This window comes from Phalacrocorax aristotelis, chromosome 1 (genome assembly GCF_949628215.1).
Source record: "Phalacrocorax aristotelis chromosome 1, bGulAri2.1, whole genome shotgun sequence".
Classification (NCBI taxonomy): Eukaryota; Metazoa; Chordata; class Aves; order Suliformes; family Phalacrocoracidae; genus Phalacrocorax; species Phalacrocorax aristotelis.
In genome coordinates this window covers 218,166,137-218,188,933 of record NC_134276.1, presented here as the reverse complement: position 1 = coordinate 218,188,933, position 22,797 = coordinate 218,166,137, and the positions used below count along the sequence as shown (strand labels likewise).

Below are 22,797 nucleotides of genomic sequence, written 5' to 3'. Positions count from 1 at the left end.
AGAGGGCGGAGGGAAGCTGGGAAGGGGTGTGGTCAAATGGGAGGGGCGGGGCTATTACTGATGAAGGCGTGGTCAGGCGACAGAGGGTGTGTCGGAGGGGCGGGGCAGAGGGGCGGGGCTTATCACCGAGGGGCGTGGTTTGACAACGCAGTAATAGGTGCTGCGCTCGTGTAGGCGGGGCTTGTCCGTGAGGGGCGTGGCTTGATAGCAGGGGATCCGGGGCGGTGGCCGTGGGGGCGGGCTGTGGGCGGGGCCCGGTGTGCGGGGGCGGGGCCCGGTGTGCGGGGGCGGGGCCCGGTGCGCGGCGGAGCGCGGAGGTAGCGGGGAGGCGGCGCGGCCGTCCCGTCCCGTCCCGTCCCGTCCCGTCCCTCCCGCCGCCGCCGCCGCCGCCGCCATGGGCCTCACGGTCTCCGCCATCTTCTCCCGCATCTTCGGCAAGAAGCAGATGCGAATCCTGATGGGTGAGGGCGGGGGCGGCGGAGCGGGGCCGGGCGGGGGATGGGGGTGGGGATGGGGCCCGGGCACGTACCGGTACCGGCGCCGGTGACACCGCCGCTTCCTCGCAGTGGGGCTGGACGCCGCCGGTAAGACCACAATCCTCTACAAGCTGAAGCTGGGTGAGATCGTCACCACCATCCCCACCATCGGTGAGTGCGTCGGCACCGGGCAGGGTCCCCGTCGAGCACCGGCTACCGGGCAGGGCCCCCCCACCCCGCCTCTGACCGCCGGCACCGGGCAGGGCCCCTCCGACACATGGTGCAGCCCGTGCCGCCCACCCGGGTACCGTTTTCCCGTGGGTCCCCCCGGGCCGAGCCCCGGTGCACCCCGCGCAGCCGGGGGCCGTGAGATGTGCCGTACGACACCCCGGTGCCCCGTCCGCCCAGCCGTCACCCTCCCGCTATCCCCTGCCCGTCGGGTGCTGGGGCGCGGCCGCGGGTGGTGCGCGGTGGGGAGCCCAGCTCACACCCCAAAATGCACCTTGTGGACCCCGGCGTGGGCGTCGGCACAGACCAGCCACCCCGACCTGTGCAGACGGTGCAAACCCCTATTTGCCGCCCTGGTTTGCTGCCCTCGGCCTGCCCCACGGCGGCGGATCTCGCTCGATCCGGAGAGTGCAAAGGTGCCTTCGTGGGCAGGAGGTCGCTCAGCCCGTGCCCGAGCCGGGCAGGCTGCTGTCCTGCCAGATCCTGGGTGCAAAGCCTCCGGCGGGGCGCTCGGCACCATCTTCCGCAGCATCTCCCACGAGCCGATGGAGGTGGATTGGGAACGGGCTGAGCGGGTGGGTCGGGGAGGCTGGTCACCCGTGGTGCACCACGCTGGCCAGTGCTGCTGGACGTCTTCATTAGTGCTGGGTGATGGTGGGGAGCACCCTTGGCAATCTTGCGGATGGTCCCGAGCTAGGAGGAGTGGTTATAGACCAGTGGGTTGTGCCCCATCCAGTGGGATCTGGGCAGGCTGGAGAAATGAGCAGTGGAACCTCATAGAGTTCAACCAGGGGAATGCCAAGTCGTGCCCTTGGAGAGGAACAAGCCCAGGCGTTGGTACCTGTTGGAGAGCAGCTCCGGGGAGAAGGTCCTGGCAGTCCTGGTGGGGAGCAACCCGAGCAAGCACTGGGCATGGGCCCTTGTGGCTCAGGGCCACCAGACCCTAGGCTGCGCTGGGCAGAGCACAGAGCGTGGGTCGGGAAAGGAGCTCCTGCCCCTCTGCTCAGCTCTGCTGAGACACCTCGGGGTGCTGGGGCCGGTGCTGGGCTCCCCGGCGCAGGAGAGATGGGGACATACTGGGGTAAGTCCAGTGCAGGGCCATCATGATGATGATGGTGAAGGGACTGGAGCATCTCTCATACAAGGAGAGGCTGGGAGAGCTGGGGCTGCTCAGCCTGGGGAAGAGATGGCTCGGGGGGATGTCATCTGTGTGTTAAAACCTTCATGGGGGGAGTAAAGAAGAGGGAGCCAGGATCTCCTCAGCTGTACCCAGAGGCCGTGGACAGCCTCTCCTCATGCCCCTCCTGCCCCCACGCAGGATTCAACGTAGAGACGGTGGAGTACAAGAACATTTGCTTCACCGTCTGGGATGTGGGTGGCCAGGACAAAATCCGACCCCTCTGGAGGCACTACTTCCAAAACACACAGGTACGTGGAGGTGGACGTGGGCAGGGCAGGGGTAACCTTCATCAGCTGCGGCGGGGCTGGCCCGGGGTTCCCCAGGGCTTGTGGCCTGATCCTGCCTGAACGGGGCGTGTGAGTGGCAGCAGGGAATGCGTCCCGGTCCCCAGTGTGGTGACCCCACTGGGAGTGCTGGGACCTTGCGTGGGTGTTTGCCCCGTCGTCCCATCAGAGGCAGAGGGGTCTGGCGAAGGAGCAGGTGGGGGGGGGGCAGCACCCTTGCTGGGGTGCTCTGGCTCTGCAGGGGGTGCACGGGGGGGCCCAGGGAGGCAACAGGGCTGCTGTCCCCCTTGTTCGGGAGGTGCTTGCAGCCCGCCTGGGATGCCCCCCTCTTCTCCGTGCAAGCTGCCTGCTGCAGCCTGGTCTCTCCGGCAGGGTCTCATCTTTGTGGTGGACAGCAACGACCGAGAGCGAGTGCAGGAGTCTGCTGACGAGCTGCAGAAGATGGTGAGTGATGGGGGGATTCGGTCTGGCAGGGAAGTGGGCGTCCCCCAACCCTCCTCCTGCTCACCCGGCTCTGCAGCAACGCTTGGGTGGGTGTGAGGTGAGACCCGGCTCTGCTCTGCCTGCGATGCGGAACTGGGGGCATCCAGCCAGGGACAAGCTTGGGGTCTGACAGCAACTTGTCTGCCAGGCAGAGGCTGGACCTGCAGGGATCAGGAGCAATTGTAAGGGGGAAAAATAGCCAAGAAAACGCGGTTCTAGGCTTTACTGAGTCAGGGCTTTGCTAGTGGAGGCCCCAGAGCACGCAGGGAGGAGAGGCAGCGTCCAGAGACAACGTCCAAAAGCCATGGGGGTTCATTAACTCCCTGGCACGGCTGCCTGGGCTTGGACAGAGCATCCTTGGGGAGGGAAGCTGGCACAGAGCGGAGCGTGCCGCAGCCTGAGAGCAGAGAGGAGGGACAGACCGATGCCCACTGCCTGCTCGGTGTTGTTTGGAGAGCATCGTGCCCGCGCTCTTGTGCTGCCCCATGGTGGTCGCTATGCCCTCCCCTCCCCTGCAGTCCCACACTCCAATGCAGGCGTCCCCTCTGTGAAGGTCACGGGTGCTCCTGGAAGAGCATCCGGTGCCACGGACACCTCTGGGCAATGGTGGGGCCAGAAGGGCAGCCTGGAGGTGAGTGGAGGAGCTGGAGAGCCCTCCCGGCTCTTTGGGTCTGTCCAAGCTGGGTCTTGCTGGGGTGCCGGCGCTGTGGAGGCTCATCGAGGGCTCACCGAGAGCTGCCCTCTGGCAGCGCCCGGCTCAGCCGTCCCCGCTCTCCCTGCAGCTGCAGGAGGACGAGCTGCGGGATGCCGTCTTGCTGGTGTTTGCCAACAAGCAGGACATGCCCAACGCCATGGCAGTGAGCGAGCTGACCGACAAGCTGGGGCTGCAGACGCTGCGCAGCAGGACCGTGAGTGGCCGGGGTCTGCTGCGGGAGGGACCCGTGGGGCTGCTCCTGGGCAGCACCGGGCTGGCGATCTGCAGAGCCCGAAGCCCTTTTCTCCATCTTCCTCTGTTTTGCAGTGGTATGTGCAGGCAACGTGTGCGACCCAGGGCACGGGGCTCTACGACGGGCTGGACTGGCTATCACACGAGCTCTCCAAGCGCTAGCTGGGCCAGCAGCACAGGGACTGGATGAGCTGGGGATGTCTCTTCCAACTGCTTTTTTGTTTGGTTTTTGTTGTTTTATTTGGGGGGTGGGTGGTTCCTTTCTCCCCCGAGTGGCCTCGTCTCTGTGTTTATCTGGTAGGACTCAAAAACCTCAAGGACTCTTCACGCAGCTCCACTTCGCGGTGTCCTGCCTTCACCCCGGCAGTGCTGCGTGCTGGCCGTCCTCCCCACCTGCATGTGCCGTCTGCGAGAGCTTGCCCGGACCTGCTGGGGTGGCATGTCCCCAAGCGTCCCCGCTCCTCGCCCGGAGCCGGCGGTGCGGGCTGAGCTTGCCTGGGAGGCAGCCCTGCCACTGCGGGGCAGGAAGGATCCTCCTTTTTATCCTTTGATAAACTTTATAGTTCTTTTTCTCTCGGGGAGGGGCCGTATGGCTGCGTAACGTGCTGTTATATATCGAGTAATTAAACACCACCACTTTGTACCCTGCGCCCGGCGCGTTTCTGGCTGGCTGCGGGTGCCACCTTAGAGCCCCACTCCCCGACGTACGTCTTCCACGAGCATCTCTGGGCACGGGGATTTGGGCCTTAATAAAACCCTGCGTGTGCTATGCTGGGACGCAGAGGAGGTGGGCAGGGATTCCGAGATGCATTTGCAAGCTCATTTCCTCGTCCCTTGGTGCCAGGAGGGGGTCTGACCTCTTTTATAGCTGCCGTGGGGTGCTGTCGGGGTCAGTGCTGCCTCCGCATGGTGCTGGCTGCCGGCCCCAGGGGGCTGGGGTCATGCAGGCGGAAAGTCCTGCAGGGTTGGCTCAGGCCACATGCTGCAGGAGTGCTAATTGGGTTGTAATTAGAGTGACTGGGCAAAGCCAAATCCAACAGCGGCTGCGCTCTGGCACCGAGGGGCTGAGCCGTGGGCGCTGGGAGAAGGGGGAGCAGACTGGTCCTGGGTGCTGCCTCCGAAAGGCCCGAGGCTGGCTGGTGGGAGGCAGCAGGACGGGCGCATCCCGAGGGGACTGGCAGCAGCAGTGCCACGTGTGGCTGGGTTCCGGCGTCTCCCAGCAAGGTGCACCGGCAAGCTGCATGCCCTGCAGAAACGTGCTCCGTGTGTGGAGGTGAGCTGTGCGCTGGCTGTCCCTGCAGGGGTGCGCCGCTGTCCCCCCCCAGGGCTGTCCCTGCAGGGCTGTCCCTGCTAGGGCTGTCCCTGCAGGGGTGTGCTGCTGTCCCCCCCAGGCTGTCCCCCCCAGGGCTGTCCCTGCAGGGGTGCGCTGCTGTCCCTGCTAGGGCTGTCCCTGCTGTCCCCCCAGGCTGTCCCCCCAGGGCTGTCCCTGCAGGGGTGCACTGCTGTCCCTCCTAGGGCTGTCCTTGTGGGGTTGTGGGGTTGCCCTAGCTGTCCCCAAGGCTGTCCCTGCAGGGGTGCACTGGCTGTGCCCCCAGGCTGTCCCCTTAAGGCTATTCCCCCAGGGCTGTCCCTGCAAGGGTGCACTGGCTGTGCCCCCAGGCTGTACCCTTAAGGCTATTCCCCCAGGGCTGTCCCTGCAGGGGTGCACTGGCTGTGCCCCCAGGCTGTCCCCTTAAGGCTATTCCCCCAGGGCTGTCCCTGCAGGGGTGCACTGGCTGTGCCGCCAGGCTGTCCCCTTAAGGCTATTCCCCCAGGGCTGTCCCTGCAGGGGTGCACTGGCTGTGCCCCCAGGCTGTCCCCTTAAGGCTATTCCCCCAAGGCTGTCCCTGCAGGGGTGCACTGGCTGTGCCCCCAGGCTGTCCCCTTCAGGCTGTTCCCCCAGGGCTGTCCTTGTGGGGTTGCCCTGGCTGTCCCCCTGCAATGGCTCAGGTGGATGCTCAGTGCACCAGCACCCATCCTGCTGGGGGGCTTCCCTCCACCCCAGGGGTGCCTGGCCAGGGAGTGAGGGGGCAGTGGGGGCTGGGCCAGGGAGACGGGAGCCTGGGGAGCCAAGGGGGGGGGACCCAGACCCACTCCCCTTGGTGGCAGACTTGGGGCTGGCTCTCTGCATGCCCCTTCCCACTGGGGGCAGCTGGGGGGCAGCCGGAGCCTGAGGACAGAGCTTGCAGGCTCCCAGGGCTCAGCAGTGCTGCCCCAGGGCTCCAGCTCTGCCAGAGGAGCTGATGCAGGTTGATGCCTTTGGTGGAGAAAAGTGGGGGAGCAATATGGGATGGGGGGTTCCCCAGTGCTTTGGTGCAAGGTTTCCCCTGAGCACTTGGCTCTGGGGTGCAGCACCGCGGTCCGGACTGGTGCTGGCTTGGCGCGAGGATTGCTCATGGTGCAGAGGCATGAGAGCGGGGCTGCGGGCAGAGCACGGGGGCCCTGGGCTGGACAAGAGGGAGGTGCACCCGAGCTGGCCTGGTGGTGGAAGGTGGCGGTTAAGCCATCGCCTCTGTAGCACACATCCATCCCACCCGATGTGGGGCACCAGATTTGATTTACAGCACAACTAGACAACCCTTGGGGACTGAGAAAGGGCCGGGAGAAGCCATATCCCAGCTGGTGGTGCATCAGCCGCTGGGCTGCTCAGCTGGGCAGCCTCCCCACGACTGCAGCAGCCTCCAGCCTCAGAAGCCCCTTTGCAGCAGAGGACAAGGTGATGCCGGTGCCTTCACTTGCTGCCATGGCTCCTGGGGGATGGTTAATCCCTGCAAGGTGGGTGATGTTTCACAGTGGTGTTGGATCACCTGTGCCCGTCAGCTCCCGGTGCCCAACTCCCTCCCCTGGGTCGTGGATGGTCCTGCCAGCACTGGGGGCAGCTGTGTCCCCCCATCTCCCTGGGGACAGCCAGAGCAGCAGCCTGGGGGACACTCAGCTCTATGTCCAACATGCCCAACGCTCCTGCGCCCGGCAGTGTGGTGCGCTGGGACTGGAGCCCGGCTCGCCCCCGCCCTCACAGAGCCAGGGAACAAAAGGACAGCCACTCACTGTGAATAATTTAATGCCCCATTTAGCACCAGTCCCTCCAGCCTGGCCTGGACATCACCCTCAGGCTGAGATGAAGTGCCCTGAAAATGCCAGCTGTACAGCCGCGGGGCATCCCTTTGACACCGACCACCTCCAAGGCAGCAGCCCAGGAGTGAACGTGCCATTACACCCTTTGCAGTCCCGTGGGTTTGCTGATGGCTCTGCCCTGGCTGCCTCCAGCCCTGCCGGTTCCCCACGGCCCCGGCCACCGGCAGGTGCCCAGCTGTGCTGGAGTCCCCTCTCCTCCAGCGGTGTGGCCAGGACACGTCCCCCTGGCCATGCTGAGGTCCCCGGTTCGCTCAGCGCTGTGGGTGCTGCAGGAGCCTGGAGGCAGGAGAGCGGGTAGGAGAGCAGGCAGGAAAGCGGGCAGGAGAGCTTGCTGCTCGCTTGCTTCTCCAGGAGGGCTTTGCAAAAGTTCCCTGTGCCCCAGTCATTGCACAGTCACAGCAAAGGGAGGGGGAGCGAACGCCTCGGCTGCACCCCGAGCCGGGGAAGGAGCCCCCCCACCACGCCACGGCTGCCGGTGAGGGTTCTCTGTGGGACGGCGCCTTTGTATGAGCTGCCGAAGGGCTGGGGGGAGTTGCTGCCCTGCACCCCGTCCCCACAGCCAGGCACCCCGAGGACTGGGTCCTGCAGGCTCCCAGCACCCCACAGCAATTTGGGTGCCCCAGGAGGGCACCTGCCTGACCAGCCCCTGCAAAAAAGGTCCCACAACCTGTAAACAGGCACGTTGGCAGCAGCATCCCTCGCCGGCCACCAGCCTCTCCTGAGATCTCTTCTAGTGGGTCCAGCAATTCCGGTTTTAAATGTTTTTGAAGGGCTGGGTATCTCGCGGCTCTGCTGCCGAGCGGTGCTGCAGGGCCTGGGTACCCGTGACCGCAGCAGCTCGCCTCCTGCGGCCCCTGGAAAATACACCCAAATCCGGTCAAGTCACTCCAAGTTTCTGGAAGAAAAAGGCTCCTCTGGAGCCACCATGGGACGTTTGGAGGTTTGGGACTCGAGCAGGCGTTTCGCAGCCCCACACCGCCTGCCGCAGCAGGGAGCGGCTGCAGCTTCGGGTATTGCCAGGGCACAGTGGTGGCTGCTGTGCACAGCCCTGGTCTGCTGCCACGGCAGCAGTGCCACCCGTCTCGTCCCCATCCCCGCTCCTGCGGCTGAACGTGGCTGAAATCCCACTGCCGTGGGCTCCATGCGTGTCGTGGAGCTGCCTGGAGCTGTGCCGGCTGTTTGCAGCCCCGGCTGTGCTGGGTCGGCAGCCCGCAGCATTGCCCGGGCAGAGGGAGCTGCTTGGTGGAGCTGCAGCCCGAGGGTGCCGGGGGCTCGGGGTGGCCCAGGGCATCCTTGCTCACCTCCATCTTATGAGTCTGCTCGGACACCACAGGTGCCCCCATTCCCATGAGGCTTTCCCCATAAGCTGGTCAGTTACACATGCCATGAGTTTGGCAGGTCTCAGCCCAACTCTCCATGGGCAGCAGTGCGCTGCCCTAGTCCCGGGATGCTGCCTCAGCTCAGCTGGGTGGCCAGGACAGACAGACAGCCAAAACGGAGCCGGGGCTCGTGCAGCCGCTGTGTCATGGGTGCAGGCGAGTCCTCAGAGATGCCGCCAGTGTCCCCCAAGACTGAACAATCAGGAGAACACGGCTGCATGCTCCTGGGACGGCTTTTTTCACTTAGAAAAACCCAGCGATCACTTTTCTCTTATAGAAATTATTTTTTCTTGCTTAAAAAGGCACAAACTAAGCTGGAGCCTGACGTTGTCCTGGGGGAGAGAGGGTCCCCCTGGGGCTGCCCTCAGAGTGGTCTGCTGAGGGTGGGCTCCCAGCCAGGGGCTGTGGGCGCGTGGGGACGGTGACCACTGCGCAGTGTCCCTGCCCAGGCCCTGCAAACGGGGAAAGCCCTCACCTCAGGCCGAGCTCCCCCAGCCAGTTTCCCTTGCTGAAGAAAACAATAATTTTCCATCAAATAAAACCTGTTCTTCAGCCTGCAGCGGTGCTCTGTGCCAGCAAAGGGTGCCTTTACTCCAGCTCCACTGTTAAATTCCATTTCTAAACAAACAGAAACCCAAAACTTTTTATTTAGACCAAGGATCTGCCACGTGGCCGGGGCTGTCGGCTCTGCAAGGTCACGGTGGAGGGACCGGTGTGGGATCTGGGACGACTGGAGCTGCTCCTGGCTGTGCCGCACGGTCCTGCCCGCCAACGTCCCCTCTCTGCACCAGGGTGTGCTGAGGTGATGCCGCGGCTCGGGGGCTCGCCAGCCGCTACGGGCAATCACCAGGGGGGCACAAAAGCCACAGCGTGTTTTTTTCCCTCTTGCCCATCCCACATATCCCCTGTTCCCCCACTCTGGAGACTCCCCAGAGAGCTCCCTCTGGGCTAGATGTTTCTTTCTCCACAGGTGCCAGGAGAAATCCCCATTTAACAGCGGGGTGCCCCCTGTTCCCACCACCCCCCATCCCAGAGCCAGCGATTCATGGTGCTGCAGCAGGGGCGCAGCGTGAGCCTGGCAGGAGAAAGGGTCCCCTGCATCCCCCCGCACATCCCCCGCAGAGCAGCACCCCGGCGCCCGGAGCCGTCACGCCCCACGTGTCGGCAGTGGGGAACCGGAGGCTCTGCTGGGAAGAGGGTCTCGGGGGCTGCTCTGGCCAGCTGCCCCGGGGAGGGGGCCAGGCAACACCTGCTTGGGGCCGAGCCCCAGCTCCGCTCACCAGTGCTGCCCCGACACCTGGGCAGATGGGCAGAAGCGCCCAGCAGCCGCACCGGTGCCGGTTGCGATGTCGTGCACTTGTGGCGGGGCGGATGGGACCATGGGCGTTAATTATCCCTCTTCACACGCAGCTAATTACCTTTTCCCTGGGTAATTTAATAGTATTATAAATAGGAGGAGGGGAAAGCTTGAAGTGGATGGAGGGATGCTAACTGAGGTGTGCAGCAGCGAAGTGGGCGGTGACACTGCCCATCCTCCTGCTCTGTCCCAGGGACAGGGACACAGCACTGGGGATGGTGACAAATGCTCCAGCGTGACAAGGGGTCCCCGAGGCGCTCGGCTTCCACTGCCTGACCCCCAACCACAGCTCGAGGGATGCGGTTGTGGTCCTGCTCCCCACAAGCCACCCAAGGCAGCTGAGGAAGAGGCTGGTGGCCGGGCAAAGCCCACCGTGAAGCTTTCCTGCCTTGGGGTAGGTATCACCCCACTGCGGGGGGGGGGTGTGACACAGTTTGGGAAGCTGCCAGGGGCTGTCCCGGCCGTGCTGTGTCCCAGCCGGGGCTGGGCTGGGATCAGAGGGGGTCTGAGGTGGGGGAGAGGGGAGGGGGGCTGCAGGGTCTGCGGGATGTGTTGAGGGTGCCACGGGAGATGGGGGTGGCCCAGGGGAAGCAGCCACCTGGATGACGAGTGCGTGGAAGGGCTGTGGGGACGCTGCAGTGCAGACAGCAGGACGCTGGCTGTCCAGCAGCTCCTGGGCGAGCGGCAAGGCATCGTCCCACACAAAGCCTTGCAGGGCAAGTCCCAGCTCTGCAGGCTGGCAGGGCTGTGCTGCAGCCGGTAGCACCAGGATAAACCCCTCGCCCAGCTGGGAAGAAGCACACTCATCCCCCCAGGTGCCCGCAAGGGTCTAAGCCCAGATAACCCGAGCCTGGGTGGCACGGCAGGACACTTTCCCCGAGCACCCACCCCTCTGCTGCCCCGCTGGACCCTGCGGGGGTAAGCTCCCAGGAGGGTGACAGGGAGTCCCAGTTTGGAGGGGGGCAGGCAGCGAGGTGTCGGTGACTCAGCTGTCACCAGCACGCACCCGTGCATGGGCGTCCTCAACTCACTGCACCGGAGGGTGTGTCAGAGCCCCCCACCTCACCGGGGACCCTCAGAGCCAGGGGCACCCTGGTGCGTGGAGGTGAGCGAGGGGCTCCGTCGAGCTGGCGTGGAGCGGCAGCGCTGGGGGGCTCAGCGGGGGTCCGGGCAGCAGGCTGGCAGCGGGGTGCAGGTGAGCCCGGGGAGGCAGCAGGGCAAAGGGGGGGCCCTCCAGGGGCTGCCAGGGGACCGGAGGGGGGCTGCTGCAGGGGGCCAAGCCTGCAGGATGGAAATGTGGCTCAGGCAGCGCATGGAGCTGGGGAGCATCGCCCTCGCCCCCAGCCCCACTCTGCCATGGGACAGGGAACATCCACCCCACAGCAACCACCCCCCATCACTGCAGGGCTGGGGCCAGGCAGGGAGGGTGACCGGGCTCCCCTCACCCTCCAGCACCCCATGGGCTCCTGCACCCTGCCGCTGCCTCCCACCCTGGCTGTGCCCAGGGGTCCCAGCCACCCTCCTGGCCCTTTTACCACAGCAAGCATCATCCCAGGCGCAGGGGCCAGAGGTGCAGAGGTGCAGCGGGGCCGGGGTGCCGGGGAAGGTGGTGAGGACGTGGCTGTGACCATGAACACGACCATGGAGGGGCTGCGGCGAGCCAGTAGGGGCGGCCAGGAGGTGCTGTGCAGGGAACAGAGAGCAGGATGTCACGGGGCATCCGTGGGGTTGCACTGGGACCAGACGACCCCAAAGGGGACCCAAAAAGTGTCACCCTCTGGGGCGGCTCCAGAAGCAGCTCCCTGGGGAGGGCAGTTCCCGGAGAGCTCAGAGCAGTCGGGCAGTGGAAGCACAGGCTCCAGAGGGTGTCTAGAGCCCATTGGGGTGCCAGTGAGGCCTCCCCATCACCCCCGGCCACCTCCTACCTGTGTGGAGCCAGCGGTTGTTACGGAGTGGGGAAGAAAAGCAGCCGTGGCCGCCCCACAGGGCAGCATCCAGTCGCACCAGGAGCCTGGGTGGAGAGAGATGGGGAGGGCAGTGCTCCGGGTCAGGACCACGCTGGTCCCCAGCCTTGATTTTGGGGAACTGAACCCTGGCATCCCCATGCTCAGTGCCAAATTTCAGCCTCACTCCCTCCCAGCGTGGTCCCTGGACCCCATCCCATTCCCTCCACCCCTGGGCTGTCACCTGCACCGCCAGCCTCCAGCTTCTGCTTGGCCTCACGTCTCCATTTTGCTCGTCGGTTTGAGAACCAGACCTGGGGAGGAGGGAAGGGGCTGAGGCTGCTGGCCCCCACCTCGCAGCCCCCTCACCCCAGGGGGTGCTCCGGCTCCTTGGCACCGCTCTTCCCTCGGGGTCGCGGACTCTTCACACGCCCCTGGGCATGGGCATGGGCATGGGCAGACGAAGGGGTTTGATCCTGTGTCTTCTCCACTTCGTCAGGCTGCAAGCACGTGCCGGGCTCCAGGGTGCTTCTCCAGCACCAAGCACGGGAGACACGTGCGTGCCTTGCCATGGCGTGGGGTGACCACGTGCGCGGGCAGCCCTGCCCTGGCGGAGGTGGGGACTCGCTGCGGCCACCACCTGGGGCACCGAGATGGCCAGTGATGGTCTGAGGCTGGGATGGGAAGGGCTTGCCACGAGCCTGTGAAGGTTTGCCAGCAGCACAGGGGTGGCTGCTGAGAGCTACCAATGTGCTCTGGGTATGTGTTCGAGGGTGCACGCCGGGGAGCGTGCCAGGGAGTGTGTCGTGGTGCATGCCGCAAAGCATGCCGTGCAGTGTGCCACCGAGCACGCCATGGGGCGTGCCACGGCTCTGCCGTGCTGTGCTGTCCTCTCCTGCACCCCTGCCCTGTGGCACCATCCTGGGGTCCAGCAGTGTCCCCACATCCTCCCGGGCCCTGCGCTGGCCCCATGGCGGGGCCGAGCCAGGGAGGACAGAGGCCGGGAGCAGGGCTGGAGCGGTGGCTGCACGGGGACGGGACACGCAGCCGCTCGTGGCTGTGCAGCGCAGGCATGCGTCGTCTCCGACAGAGGTGCTGGCACAGGGGCTGCTGCCGAGGAGCAGCCTGAGAGTCCCGCTCCCCCGGCCCCAGCCTTGCCCCGGCAGGCAGGAGGGATCAAGAGAGACTGGCATGTCTCGACAGAGCCAGTGCTGTCCCACTCCTGCCTGTGCCCAGCTGTCAGAGGGTAGAGACCCCCGAGTTGGGAATGAAACCTGCTCTCAGGGCTCACCCCCCTTGTCTGCCACATGCATGCTGCCCACCTGAGCCCGTTCCCACCTCTGCGACCACCACCAGCAGCAGTGTCACGGTTTGGAGATGTCCCTGAATGCCGGGACGGAGCCCTGTCCCTGCCGGTGCTGGCAGGCTGGGCAGCCCCAAGCCCAGCGCCCCCGCTGGGGTGCTTTGGCGGACAGAATCAGGCCAGGCGTGCTCCCGGCGGGCAGCGGCAGCGTGGCAGGTCTCCTCTTACCCTGATGGTTGCGTCGGGCAGCTGGGTGGCCACGGCCAGTCTCTCCCGGGTGACAGTATCCGGGTACTGTCCCCTCTGAAACTCTGCAAGAGGGACGGGGGTGAGATCAGCCTGTCCGGCGCAGCCACCCCCAGCACCTTGGTGGGCAATGCCAGGATGCACGGCCACAGCCAGTCCATCGCCGGGCCCCAGTGCCCACAATTCGGAGCGGTTTGGGGCACTGCAGCGATGGCCGTGCCATGCAGAGGGGCAGGAGCCCATCCAGAGAGTGGCAAAGTCCTCCCCCAGGAACGGCTCTGATCCATCCCAGCACCCTGCGGTAGCGCGGGGCAGGCACACCGAATGCCCCGGCCTCGGCCGGTGTCCTGTGGGAGCCGCACCTTTCTCCAGGGCCTCCGACTGCTGGCTGGAGAAGACCGTCCTGTTCCTGTGCTGGGTGCTCAGCGGGAGCCGCCGGCTGGATGCGGAGCCCTGTGGAGGGTGCTGGGTCCCCGGGGAGACAGCGGCACCGGCTTCGGCAGGTGAGCGGCAGCCCGGGGGGTGTGGGGCAGAGGGGGAGGCGAGAGGGGACGCTGCGGGGACAGAAAGGTAGAATGGGGGGGGGGGGGGCAGCCCTGAGGGCTCCCCAGGAGGGGCTGGGAAGGGGCAAGGAGGGTCGACGAGCCCCCTTGCTTTGGGGGGCACAGAGTGAGTGCAGGAGTGTGCAGAGGAGCTGTGTGCAGGCACATGCACGGGTGTGCATGCATGTGCATGCATGTGCACATGTGTGCATGCACACATGGATGTGCACGCAGCCAGGAGGCCGGCGGTGGCAGGAGCTCTCTGCCCGCTCGGAGCAGGTCTCTCCCATGGGGTGCACCCACCCCCAGCCCCTGCTCCCCAGGCCGTTGCCCCCAGCAAGGCTCACCCCGTGGCAGCGGGTCCCTCGCCAGACCCCGCTCAGCCGCCAGCCACAGGTCGCTGGGCAGGTTCCTCAGCACCCGGTTGATGGAGGAGACCTGGGCAGGGAAGAGATGGGGCTGCGCCATGGGTGCAGGGCCCCGTAAGGGTGGGAGCAAGGGGGGCTGAGCAAAGCCCCCGCCTGTGGTGGGCAGCCCTCCGCTCCCTGCAGGAGCCAGGGACGTGCTCAGGCAGCAGCGAGGTGGGGAGGAATCGAGGCTGATGCCCCAAAGCTCGTCCCCGAGGTGCTCTCCTGCAGCCGCACCTGAGCACATGCCAGGGATTCTCTGCGCTGGGGCCATGCCCATCTGCTCCGCTGTTTGTTGATACAGGCAACCCTTTAATTTCGGTGGACTAACAATATCTGATGTAAGGCAATCTGTACCCTGAGGCTGGAGACTGTGAGATTTATAGGGGTGGGTCTGTCATTAGGAAGCACAGCTCTCCGCACTGACACTGCAGATTGCATTTTATTGTCCCTGCCGACCAGTGGTACTTGTTACAGACCCGCCACAAGTGTCCCAACGCCTGACATGATGACCAGGCTTGCTGGGGATGGCTGGCAGGACTCTGCTTTAGCTGGGAGGGAGCGATTTCTCTTCCCTTCCCTGCCTGCTTCTCCCTCTGCCATCTCACATCCCTGAGCATCCTTCCCATTGCCCACCCCAGCGAGGGACTCCCCCCACAGCACCCCAGCCGAGGGGTCGAACCCCTGTGCAGTGCCTGGCCCCGGCGTCCCCGCAGCCCCCCGCGGCTCTCCCCAGCAGGGACTCACGCTGGGGGTCTTGTTGCCGGCGCAGATGCCCTCGGCGTGCAGCTGCCGACGGATCTCCCAGGCGAAGAGGGAGGGCTGCTCCAGCTTCAGCTGGGCGATCCTGGCCACCACCTCGGGGGTGGCCATGCGGGGCTTGCTCCCCCCGATAGCCTTGGGCTCCACGGCCCCCGTCCGGTAGTAGTGGCCCAGGATCTTGCTGACGCAGCCATTGGACACCTGCGGATGGGGCAGTTGGGGCAGAGGCTCAGCGGGAAAAGGACTTGGAGGAGAATCCCCGACCCAGGCACACCTTGAGGCTGCGGGAGATGTCCGAGGTCCGGACGCCGCATGCCGCCAGCTCGATGATCTTCTTCCTCTTGCAGGTGGGGAGGGGGCGGCCATTCACAAAGAGCCCCCCCAGCTGGTTCACGCCGTTGTGCCCTGGGGAGAGGCCAGGCAGCCGGTGACGAAGGACAGGGCTTGCTGCAAGGGGGGATGCTGCCTGCCCATCCCTCCCCGGCTCTCCTGGAGGACACCAGGGCCTGAGGCTTTACAGGGTGAAGGACCGGTGGCATTGGGGACCCCTGTGCATTGTGTGGGGGTTTGGAAGGGGCTGGGCAAGAGGACTTGGAGCTTGGAGCAATGTGGGGCTCATTTGCTGGGGTGTGGGCGCAGGCAGCGTGCGGCAGAAGCAGGCAGGGAACAGGGGGACCAGCCCCAGGTGATGCTGGCAGAAAAAAATACCCCATGGAGGAACACAGGGAGGAGGTTCCTCCAGGCAGAGGCAGCAGGGGAAGGCAGCTGCAAAGTGGGGGTGACAGGCTGGGGTGGACGAGGAAGCACTGGACATCATCGGGGGGGCTGGGAGGACTCTGTGGAGCCACAAGCGTAACAGCTACCAGCACCCAATGCAGGCTTTGTGGGGGAAAAGCAGCCTCATTTGTGATGGAGCAGGGACTGACACGGCACCTCCCCAATTCCCCCAGGACCACGGATGCCGGCATGGTGCTCCCTGAGCCGCCCCGGTGCAGCAGCATCGCTCACCTTGGTGTTGCATAGCGAGGCTTCACAGGGATTTCGGGGCCTGGGAATTGCCAAGAGGAGACAGCTGCTGTCGCGAGGCCAGATAAATCAGTGACGGTGCCCAGGGCTCAGCCACGTCCCCTGCCCACCCTCCTGCGAGAGGAAGGGGGAGCAAGGGCAGAAATACCAAGCAGCGGATGGAAACGCTTGAGGGCATCTGACTGCTTGGGAAATCACTGCAGTGGCTCAAAGGGAGCCAGGCTTCAAGGTGCTCACACGGCTGCAAGAGGCACAGGGGCTCTGAAGTGTCTGGGGAGATGCTGGGAATGCTGCCTGTGCTGCCTGTACCCAGCAGCCACTGGTGTGCGCCAGAGCTGGCTTGGCTCAGCCGTGTCCCAGTGCCCGCATGCGCTGCTTTGGACGAGCCACAGGGAAAGAAGGGTTTCCCAGTGCTCACCCTGCCGCGGTGGAGTGCCAGCGTCCTGCAGGGTGTTGGGGGGCCGGGGGGCAGGAGGTGGTGGGAGCAGAGACAACAGGATCGGGAGCTCTGGGTTTGCATACAACAGCTTCGGTGCCGGTTCGTGGGCCATTTATCACCTGCTTTAACCCTTCCCTGCTGCCTCTCCAGTGGCTGCAAGCACAAGCACCTGTCCATGGGATCACCGCTTTCCCCTTGTGTCCTTGCCAGCAGCATTGCTGTCTCTGGGTGTATTTATTTATTTCAGAGGGAGCGTCTGGCCCCACACTCCCGTTGCCCCGCTATAAATCCGGAGCACCTCAGCTGCAGCCGATGGCGTGGGGCTGGGTTTGCAGCACCAAGAGCCTAACCCAGCCAAGGAGAAATTGGCAAGCGATAACTAGGTTAGCAGGAGCCTCCCCTCCTTTGGCTGGAGACGCTCCACCGCTCTGCCACCTCCTCTGCCAGCTCAGAAGATCAAGGCTGGGATTCCCCACATGCATGCACACACACGCCAGAGCCCCTGCACTTCTCCCCGTCCCCAGCACCCCACACACCTTCCCTCGCTCCAGATCCTGACCTAAGGCAGCCCCACAGATTTAGCCACCGATGCCTCAACTATGGGACACCACCAGCGCCCCTGGAGCGAGCGCTGTCCCCCATTTCTGCTGCCATGTCTGTCCTGCCCCCCAGCTCTCCCACTGCTCTGCTGGGGTCTGCAGGGTGAATGCCACCTCCTCCCACCCTGGGGATTTACTGGCAGCCAGGAACACAATGGCAGCAGGTCCCACAGGACACCTGGAGAGAGACAAGTCCCGGTGGTGCCTCTGAGGCCACCTGGGACCACGACGGGGTGAGAGCAGCAGTTCCTCCCAAAGGAGATGGCCCTGGCAGGAACCAGGGCAGGAGGGGCTGGTCAGCACCGGCTCGTCCCTGGAGTCACCAGAGACATGGGAGGTTTCAGCCCCGTGGAAGCAGGAGGAAAGGCAGCTCCAAGCGCCAGGCATCAGCAAGGGGTGCTGCGGCACCCGGGGCAGCACCCTGCCCCATGAAACAGGGCAGAGGGGACATTTCCCCAGGGGTGCTGGTGCCAGCCCTTCTCTCACGGAAAACCCCGCTCCCCCTGCTGCCTGCTCAGGCAGAAACACTCGTGGTAATTAATGAGCAGCACGCCGAGCCGCAGAGGTGCCACGCAGCCTGAGGGCTGCTGCTGCCACCGCTGCCTTGCCAGAGCCCAGGCAGCCTGGCTGGCACCCCTGGTTACCCTGGGATTTCAGCTGAAACACCCTAAAAACCCCTGGGCACCCCCAGGATGGGGCTTTCCCTGCTGCAGCCCCCAAATCCCACTGCAGCCTTGGCGCTGCTTCCCTGCACACCTTGAGAATGTCGTTTGCAGACACTGACCCTGATTATGAAAGTCAAGAAAAGCAAAATAAACCCAACGGGACCAAGGTGGCAGATTTTGCGCAGGTGAGAAGCAAACGTATGGTGCCTGCAGTCTCCCTCTGGAGAGGAAAGGGACGGATTGCCCTGGAGCAAAGCCCCCAAGGCTGCGCTGGGCAGGAGGGAACAAGCAGTGCAGGCAGGACGCCTGTCCCCTCGGGGGCCAGCACAGCCCCCACCAGCATTCCCTGGCTTTGCCCCAGCCAAGGGCTTGGCCTGTGCTGTGCTGGGAGGCGGCACGGGCGTTTCTTTCCCCACGGAGAAGTGGGTGCACTAGGAAAGCCAAGTGAGTTGGGAGCCCATGGTCCCTCTCGGGTCCTGCTGGGGGATCTCGGAGGTGGGGTGAGCTTGGTCTTTGTGCAGGACGCAAGGGAAGGAGTAAACGCGACAGGACTCGACTAGGCTAGACCAGAGCAGCTCATCCCTGGAGGAAGTCTGAAGCCTTCCCTGTGTTAAGGCACCCTCACTGCCCAATTCCTACTGGGAATTGCTTCCCGTGGCTGCGCAGGACAAGAAATCACACACCCCCCTGCCCCAGAGCAGCCCTCCCGCGCCTGAGGTTGCGACGCACCAAGCGTGCATGGATGCCTGTGCACACGTATCCGTGCGTGCACGCACATCTGAGTGCATCTATGTGCACGCACATGCTCCTTCCTCCGCGTGCCCACCTGCACACACGTGTGCGCGCACGCTTTTGCATGCGCCCACGCCGCCGCGTGCCCATACACTTGTGTGTATTTGTGCACGTGTGTCTATACGCATGGGACTGAGAGTAGGGGTGCCCGGAGGGGCGCGAGGGGGTACCTGTGAAGCCACGAAGGAGCTGAACCGGATCGTCCTCGGAGCCAACCGGGTGCTGCCGTGCCAGTGCCGTGCGGGGCGGTTGATGAGGGAGCGGGGCCGTGATGTCATGGGGCAGGAGGAAGAGGAGGATGGGGTGGAAGGGGCGGCCCGATAGGGAACGAGCTGCCGCGCCCAGCACACGCCCTGCCCCTGGGGGCTCTGTCGGGGATGGGAACCGGCACTGAGCCCGACGGAGCCACCCCTGGGCCGGGCGGTGAGTCGGTACCGGTGTTGCCTCCGGTATTTCAGCACCGGCGCCAGGCGGAGAGCGCGGGCATCCCCGGGATCCCCGGCGGAGCCTCCCGGGGGGCTTCGCTCCCGCGTCCCCGCAGAGCAAACAGGGGCAGGCACGGCTGCCAGATGGTGAAGCGCTTGGGATTCAGTCATACATCCAGATTCGGTTTTATTACATCGATTTAATTTTTTTGTTGTTGTTGTTGTCGTCGGGCGTTGAACAAATAGAAGGCGGCCCGGGGTGGATGTGCGCCGCGGGGACTGCCCCGGTGTGCCACCCGAGGGCCCGGCACAGATGGCCCCCCTCTTCGGAGATAAAAAAAAAAAAGATAAAAAAAATAAAACACCACGTTGTAAACCTTTCAAGTAAAATATTTGACGAGCAAATATTAGCCAGCGGGGAGCCCAGCACCGCGGCCCTCCGCGCCCGGCCCCGCGAGTAATTGAGCGTTATTGGCACCCCGCTGCCGGCCCCCGCGCTCCGCGCACAACTGCCCGCCTTTGCAAAATACCATATGCTCCGAATTACACATTAACCACAGCCCCGCGGGGCCCGGCCCCGGCCCCCGGGGAGCCGCCGCGCCGCCCCCCGCCGCCCCCGGGGCGCCCCGGCCGCGTGTGTCCCCCCCACCCGTGCCCGCCCGTGGAAGCGGGGCCGGGCTCCCGGCGGTGCGGGGAGCGCTGGCAGCCGGGGCCGGGACCCCCCCAGCTCCTCCACGGCCGCCGGGGAGCCCCGAGGGAGCCCCCGGGGCGGGCGGGCCCCGTGCGTAACGCGGCACCGGCGAGCGGGGCGCGGGGCGCAGGGCCGGGGGGGGGGGGGGGCCCGGCGGCGGCCGGCCGGTCCCGCCGCTCCCCCCGCCCCGGGCCGGGCGGCGGGGGGGCGCGGGGGCGGGCGGTGCGGGGCCGGGCGGGCCCGGGGCCGGCCAGCGCGGCCCCCCGGGGCTGTGCGCACCGGGAGCGGGCGCGCCGCGGCGGGCGGGGAGCGGCGCTCGGGGCGGCGGGGCGGGGGGAGAGCGGGCCCGGCCGGGCCCCCGGCGGCGGGGGTGGGAGGCCCGCGGAGCCGCCCGGGTCCCGGGGAGGCCGGCGGAGCCCTGTGCGCCCCGGGGAAGCGGGAGCGGCGGGCGGCGGGTCGTGCGTCCCCGGCGCGGCACCGGAGAGACAACGGGGAGCGGGGAGCGGGCGGGCACGGGGGGGAGGCGGGGGAGGGGAGGTGGGGAGACGGGGAGTTGAGGAGGTGGGGAGGTGGAGGGGTGGGGAGAAGGAGACATGGAGAGGTGTGGAGTTGGGAAGATGGGGAATTGGGGACGTGGAGGGCTGGAGAGGTGGAGAGCTGGGGAGGTGGGGAGTTGGGGAGGTGGGGAGATGGAGGGGTGGAGAGGTGGGGAGTTGGGGGGGTGGAGAGGTGGGGAGTTGGGGGGGTGGAGAGGTGGGGAGTTGGGGAGGTGGACAGGTGGAGAGACAGGGAGATGGGGAGTGGAGGGATAGAGGGATGAAGCCATGGAGAGGTGGAGAAATGGAGAGACGGAGAGATGGAGAGCTGGAGGGCTGTGGTCATGGAGATGTGGAGGCAGGGAGATGGAGGCATGGAGACATGGAGAGATGGAGAGGTGGAGACAGAGATATGGAGAGGTGGAGAGATGCTCCAGGTCCCATCGTACCTGCATTCCATGCTTGCTTGCACGTCTCCTCCCACCCACCTTCCTCCACACCACAGAGAAGAGCTTTTTGCAGATATTTTTTCGCGGTGGGAAGTGCAGCTGGTGCCAGCGTGCAGCACGGCGGAGCAGCCTGGGCAGGGACGGGACCTGACAGGATGGCGCTGGGCAGGAGCTGGTGAGGGGTGATGCCAGTCCCTCCTCTCCTGCCTTTCCCTGGGGCTGGTCAGGCACCTCCTGTGCTGGGATCTGATGGTGCACAGGGGCCCTGGGTCAGGTTCTCCATGTCCCCTGCTCCAGGACCCCACAGGCCTCCCCACGCTGTGACCAGAGCTCAGGAAACGCCACACAAATGCCCAGTGCGGCCCCACACCTCAAGGACCCACTCCAGAAAGCCAGGGGTGGCTTTTCTGTCTTCATGCCTCTGTGTTAGCCGTGGGTGGTGGGATGAAGGACTTATTCCTGGTGAGTTCGGCTGTGCCATGGGCTCCGCTGTTCATCATCGTGGTGTAATTACTGTTTCTCCAAGCTGGTGCTTCATTTCAAAGCAGAAAACGGCTCACTTCAGCCTGGCCCCCAATGCTGATCCCAGGACCTCGGCTTTGGTTTGGATCTGTCTTCACGAATTTGCCCCTACACGGTGGGCAGGGACCGCCCGGGGAGGGAGAGGGTTTAAGGGTGCTGCCTGTGGGTGCTCAGCGGATGCATCGCTGCCGGCACAGGTATGGCAGCACGAGGGCAGCTCCCTCCCTGCCCGTCCTCACCTGCCCGAAGGACCAGGCGGTGCCTCCCTGCCGAATGACAGAGTCATAGAATCATAGAATGTCCTGAGCTGGGAGGGACCCACAAGGATCATCAAGCCCAGCTCCTGTCCCTGCACAGGACACCCCAAATTCACACCGTGTCTCTGAGGGCCTTGTCCAAGGGCTTCTGGAACATCGCCAGGCTGGTGCCGTGATGCCTCCCTGGGGAGCCTGTGCCAGGGCTCCACCACCCTCTGGGGGAAGGACCTTTCCCTAATGCCCAGCCTAACCCTCCCCTGGCACATCTCCCTGCCGTTCCCTCGGGGCCTGGCGTTGGTCACCAGAGAGCAGAGACCAGCCCTGCCCCTCCTCCTCCCCTCGGGAGGGAGCTGCAGAGCGCCATGGGGCTGCCCTCGGCCTCCTCTGCTCCAGGCTGAACAAACCCAGGGACTTCAGCCGCTCCCCGTACGGTTTCCCCTCTAAACCCTTCCCCAGCTCCGTGGCCTCCCCTGGACACTCTCCAGTAGCTTTATACCCTCAATGTCCTGCGGTGCCCAACGCTGCCCACAGCACTCGGGGTGAGGCCGCCCCAGTGCGGAGCAGAGCGGGACAATCGCCTCCCTCGCCCGGCTGCGATGCAGGGCTTGACTTGAAGAGCAAGTGGAAGATGCCCTGGCAGCCCCACTGGCGACGGGTGCTGTGAGCCACTGAGCCGGGCTCCCGCTCTCCCGGACTCTCGCTGCCGTGACCATGTCACCGGCCCTCGCTGCAGCCAGCACCAGCAGCCTTTGGGCAGCACCTTCACCCCAGAGGGAGTGTAAATGCAAACGCCTGGGGGGGCTGGAGGAGGGATGGTGGGGCAGGGGGATGAGATGTTGGGGTGTCCTGGGGAAGGACGGGGATGCTGTGCTGCCCTCAGGCAGGAGGGGGACTCTGCTGTTCTGGGACAGGACAGGGAAGCTGAGCATCCCAGCGGCAGGGTGGGGATGCTGAGCATGCTGGGGGCAGAATGGGGGTGCTGTGCTTCCCAGGAGCAGGATGGGGGTGCTGAGCATCCCAGGGAAAGTATGCTGTGCTTCCCAGGAGCAGGACAGCGATGCTGGGCTGCCTGCATTTTCAGCAGCTGGCACATGGTGGTACTGGCCCTGTGGCCTGGGGACCTTGCTGGCTGATCCCCTCCTGACCGTATGTGCCATCATACACTGTGGTGGCTGGTGGGCACCAAAGCCTCCCCTCTCCAGCTCCTGATCATCCCAGCTGCCAGGAGAGCTCTGTCCCTGGAATCCAGGAGTCCCAGGGCAGAGCTGCAGCAGCCAGGCCAGCCAGCCAGGAGCACAGAACCCCCTTCCCCACCTTCGTTTTGGGCCTCGCTGCAGGGAGGAGGGATGTGAGGTGGGTGCAGGATGGGACTGGGTGCAGCAGCGAGGGCGTGCAGGGGCTGGCCAGCATCGGCGGGCAGGGCTGAGACGTGGATGGGGGTGGAGAGGGGGCCGGGGGATTTGCTGCTGCTTCTCACCATGTGTGAGCATGGCACGAGCGTGGCATGAGCGTGGCACGAGCATGGCACAAGTGTGGCACTAGTGAGTGGCATGAGCGTGGTAAGGCACTCCCTGTGCCCAAGGAGACCCTGTCCCTTGCAGGCAAATACTGCAGGTATTCAGGGTGAGCAGTGCCCAAGGTGCTGCTTAGTGCAGAGGGAGAGGGAGGCAGAGGGAAGGGAAGGCA

At 65.3% G+C, this 22,797-nt stretch overlaps 2 protein-coding genes across 2 annotated transcripts; one reads left to right on the top strand and one right to left on the bottom strand.

Moving 5' to 3' along the window:
- The first annotated feature begins 267 nt into the window (after window positions 1–267).
- ARF5 (ARF GTPase 5) lies at window positions 268–4,245 on the top strand. Its single transcript, XM_075081766.1, has 6 exons — window positions 268–461; window positions 567–647; window positions 2,023–2,132; window positions 2,541–2,612; window positions 3,434–3,559; window positions 3,673–4,245. Exons 1-6 carry the CDS (start codon window positions 395–397, stop codon window positions 3,757–3,759), a joined length of 543 nt encoding a protein of 180 aa, XP_074937867.1. The 5' UTR covers window positions 268–394; the 3' UTR covers window positions 3,760–4,245.
- A 3,981-nt stretch (window positions 4,246–8,226) lies between these two features.
- On the bottom strand, window positions 8,227–15,731 carry PAX4 (paired box 4). The gene is made up of 10 exons (XM_075092789.1): window positions 15,719–15,731; window positions 14,985–15,115; window positions 14,696–14,911; window positions 13,916–13,979; window positions 13,362–13,493; window positions 12,982–13,064; window positions 11,695–11,764; window positions 11,433–11,518; window positions 11,043–11,190; window positions 8,227–8,342 (listed from the first exon to the last, which is right to left on the bottom strand). The coding sequence occupies exons 1-10, from the start codon at window positions 15,729–15,731 to the stop codon at window positions 8,227–8,229; spliced, it is 1,059 nt and encodes a 352-aa protein (XP_074948890.1).
- Between the last annotated feature and the right edge of the window lie 7,066 nt (window positions 15,732–22,797).

Excerpts from the sequence above, each read along its gene's own strand:
- PAX4 (XM_075092789.1), bottom strand. Across the intron at positions 13,494-13,915 it reads GTGGCTGGCGGCTGAGCGGG|CCGGTGCCGCTGTCTCCCCG; the intron begins GTCTGGCGAGGG and ends CACCTGCCGAAG. Across the intron at positions 11,519-11,694 it reads GCTGGAGGCTGGCGGTGCAG|GCTCCTGGTGCGACTGGATG; the intron begins GTGACAGCCCAG and ends CTCTCCACCCAG.
- ARF5 (XM_075081766.1), top strand. The coding sequence starts at position 395 with ATGGGCCTCACGGTCTCCGCCATCTTCTCCCGCATCTTCGGCAAGAAG. Across the intron at positions 462-566 it reads GCAGATGCGAATCCTGATGG|TGGGGCTGGACGCCGCCGGT; the intron begins GTGAGGGCGGGG and ends GCTTCCTCGCAG. Across the intron at positions 648-2,022 it reads CACCACCATCCCCACCATCG|GATTCAACGTAGAGACGGTG; the intron begins GTGAGTGCGTCG and ends GCCCCCACGCAG.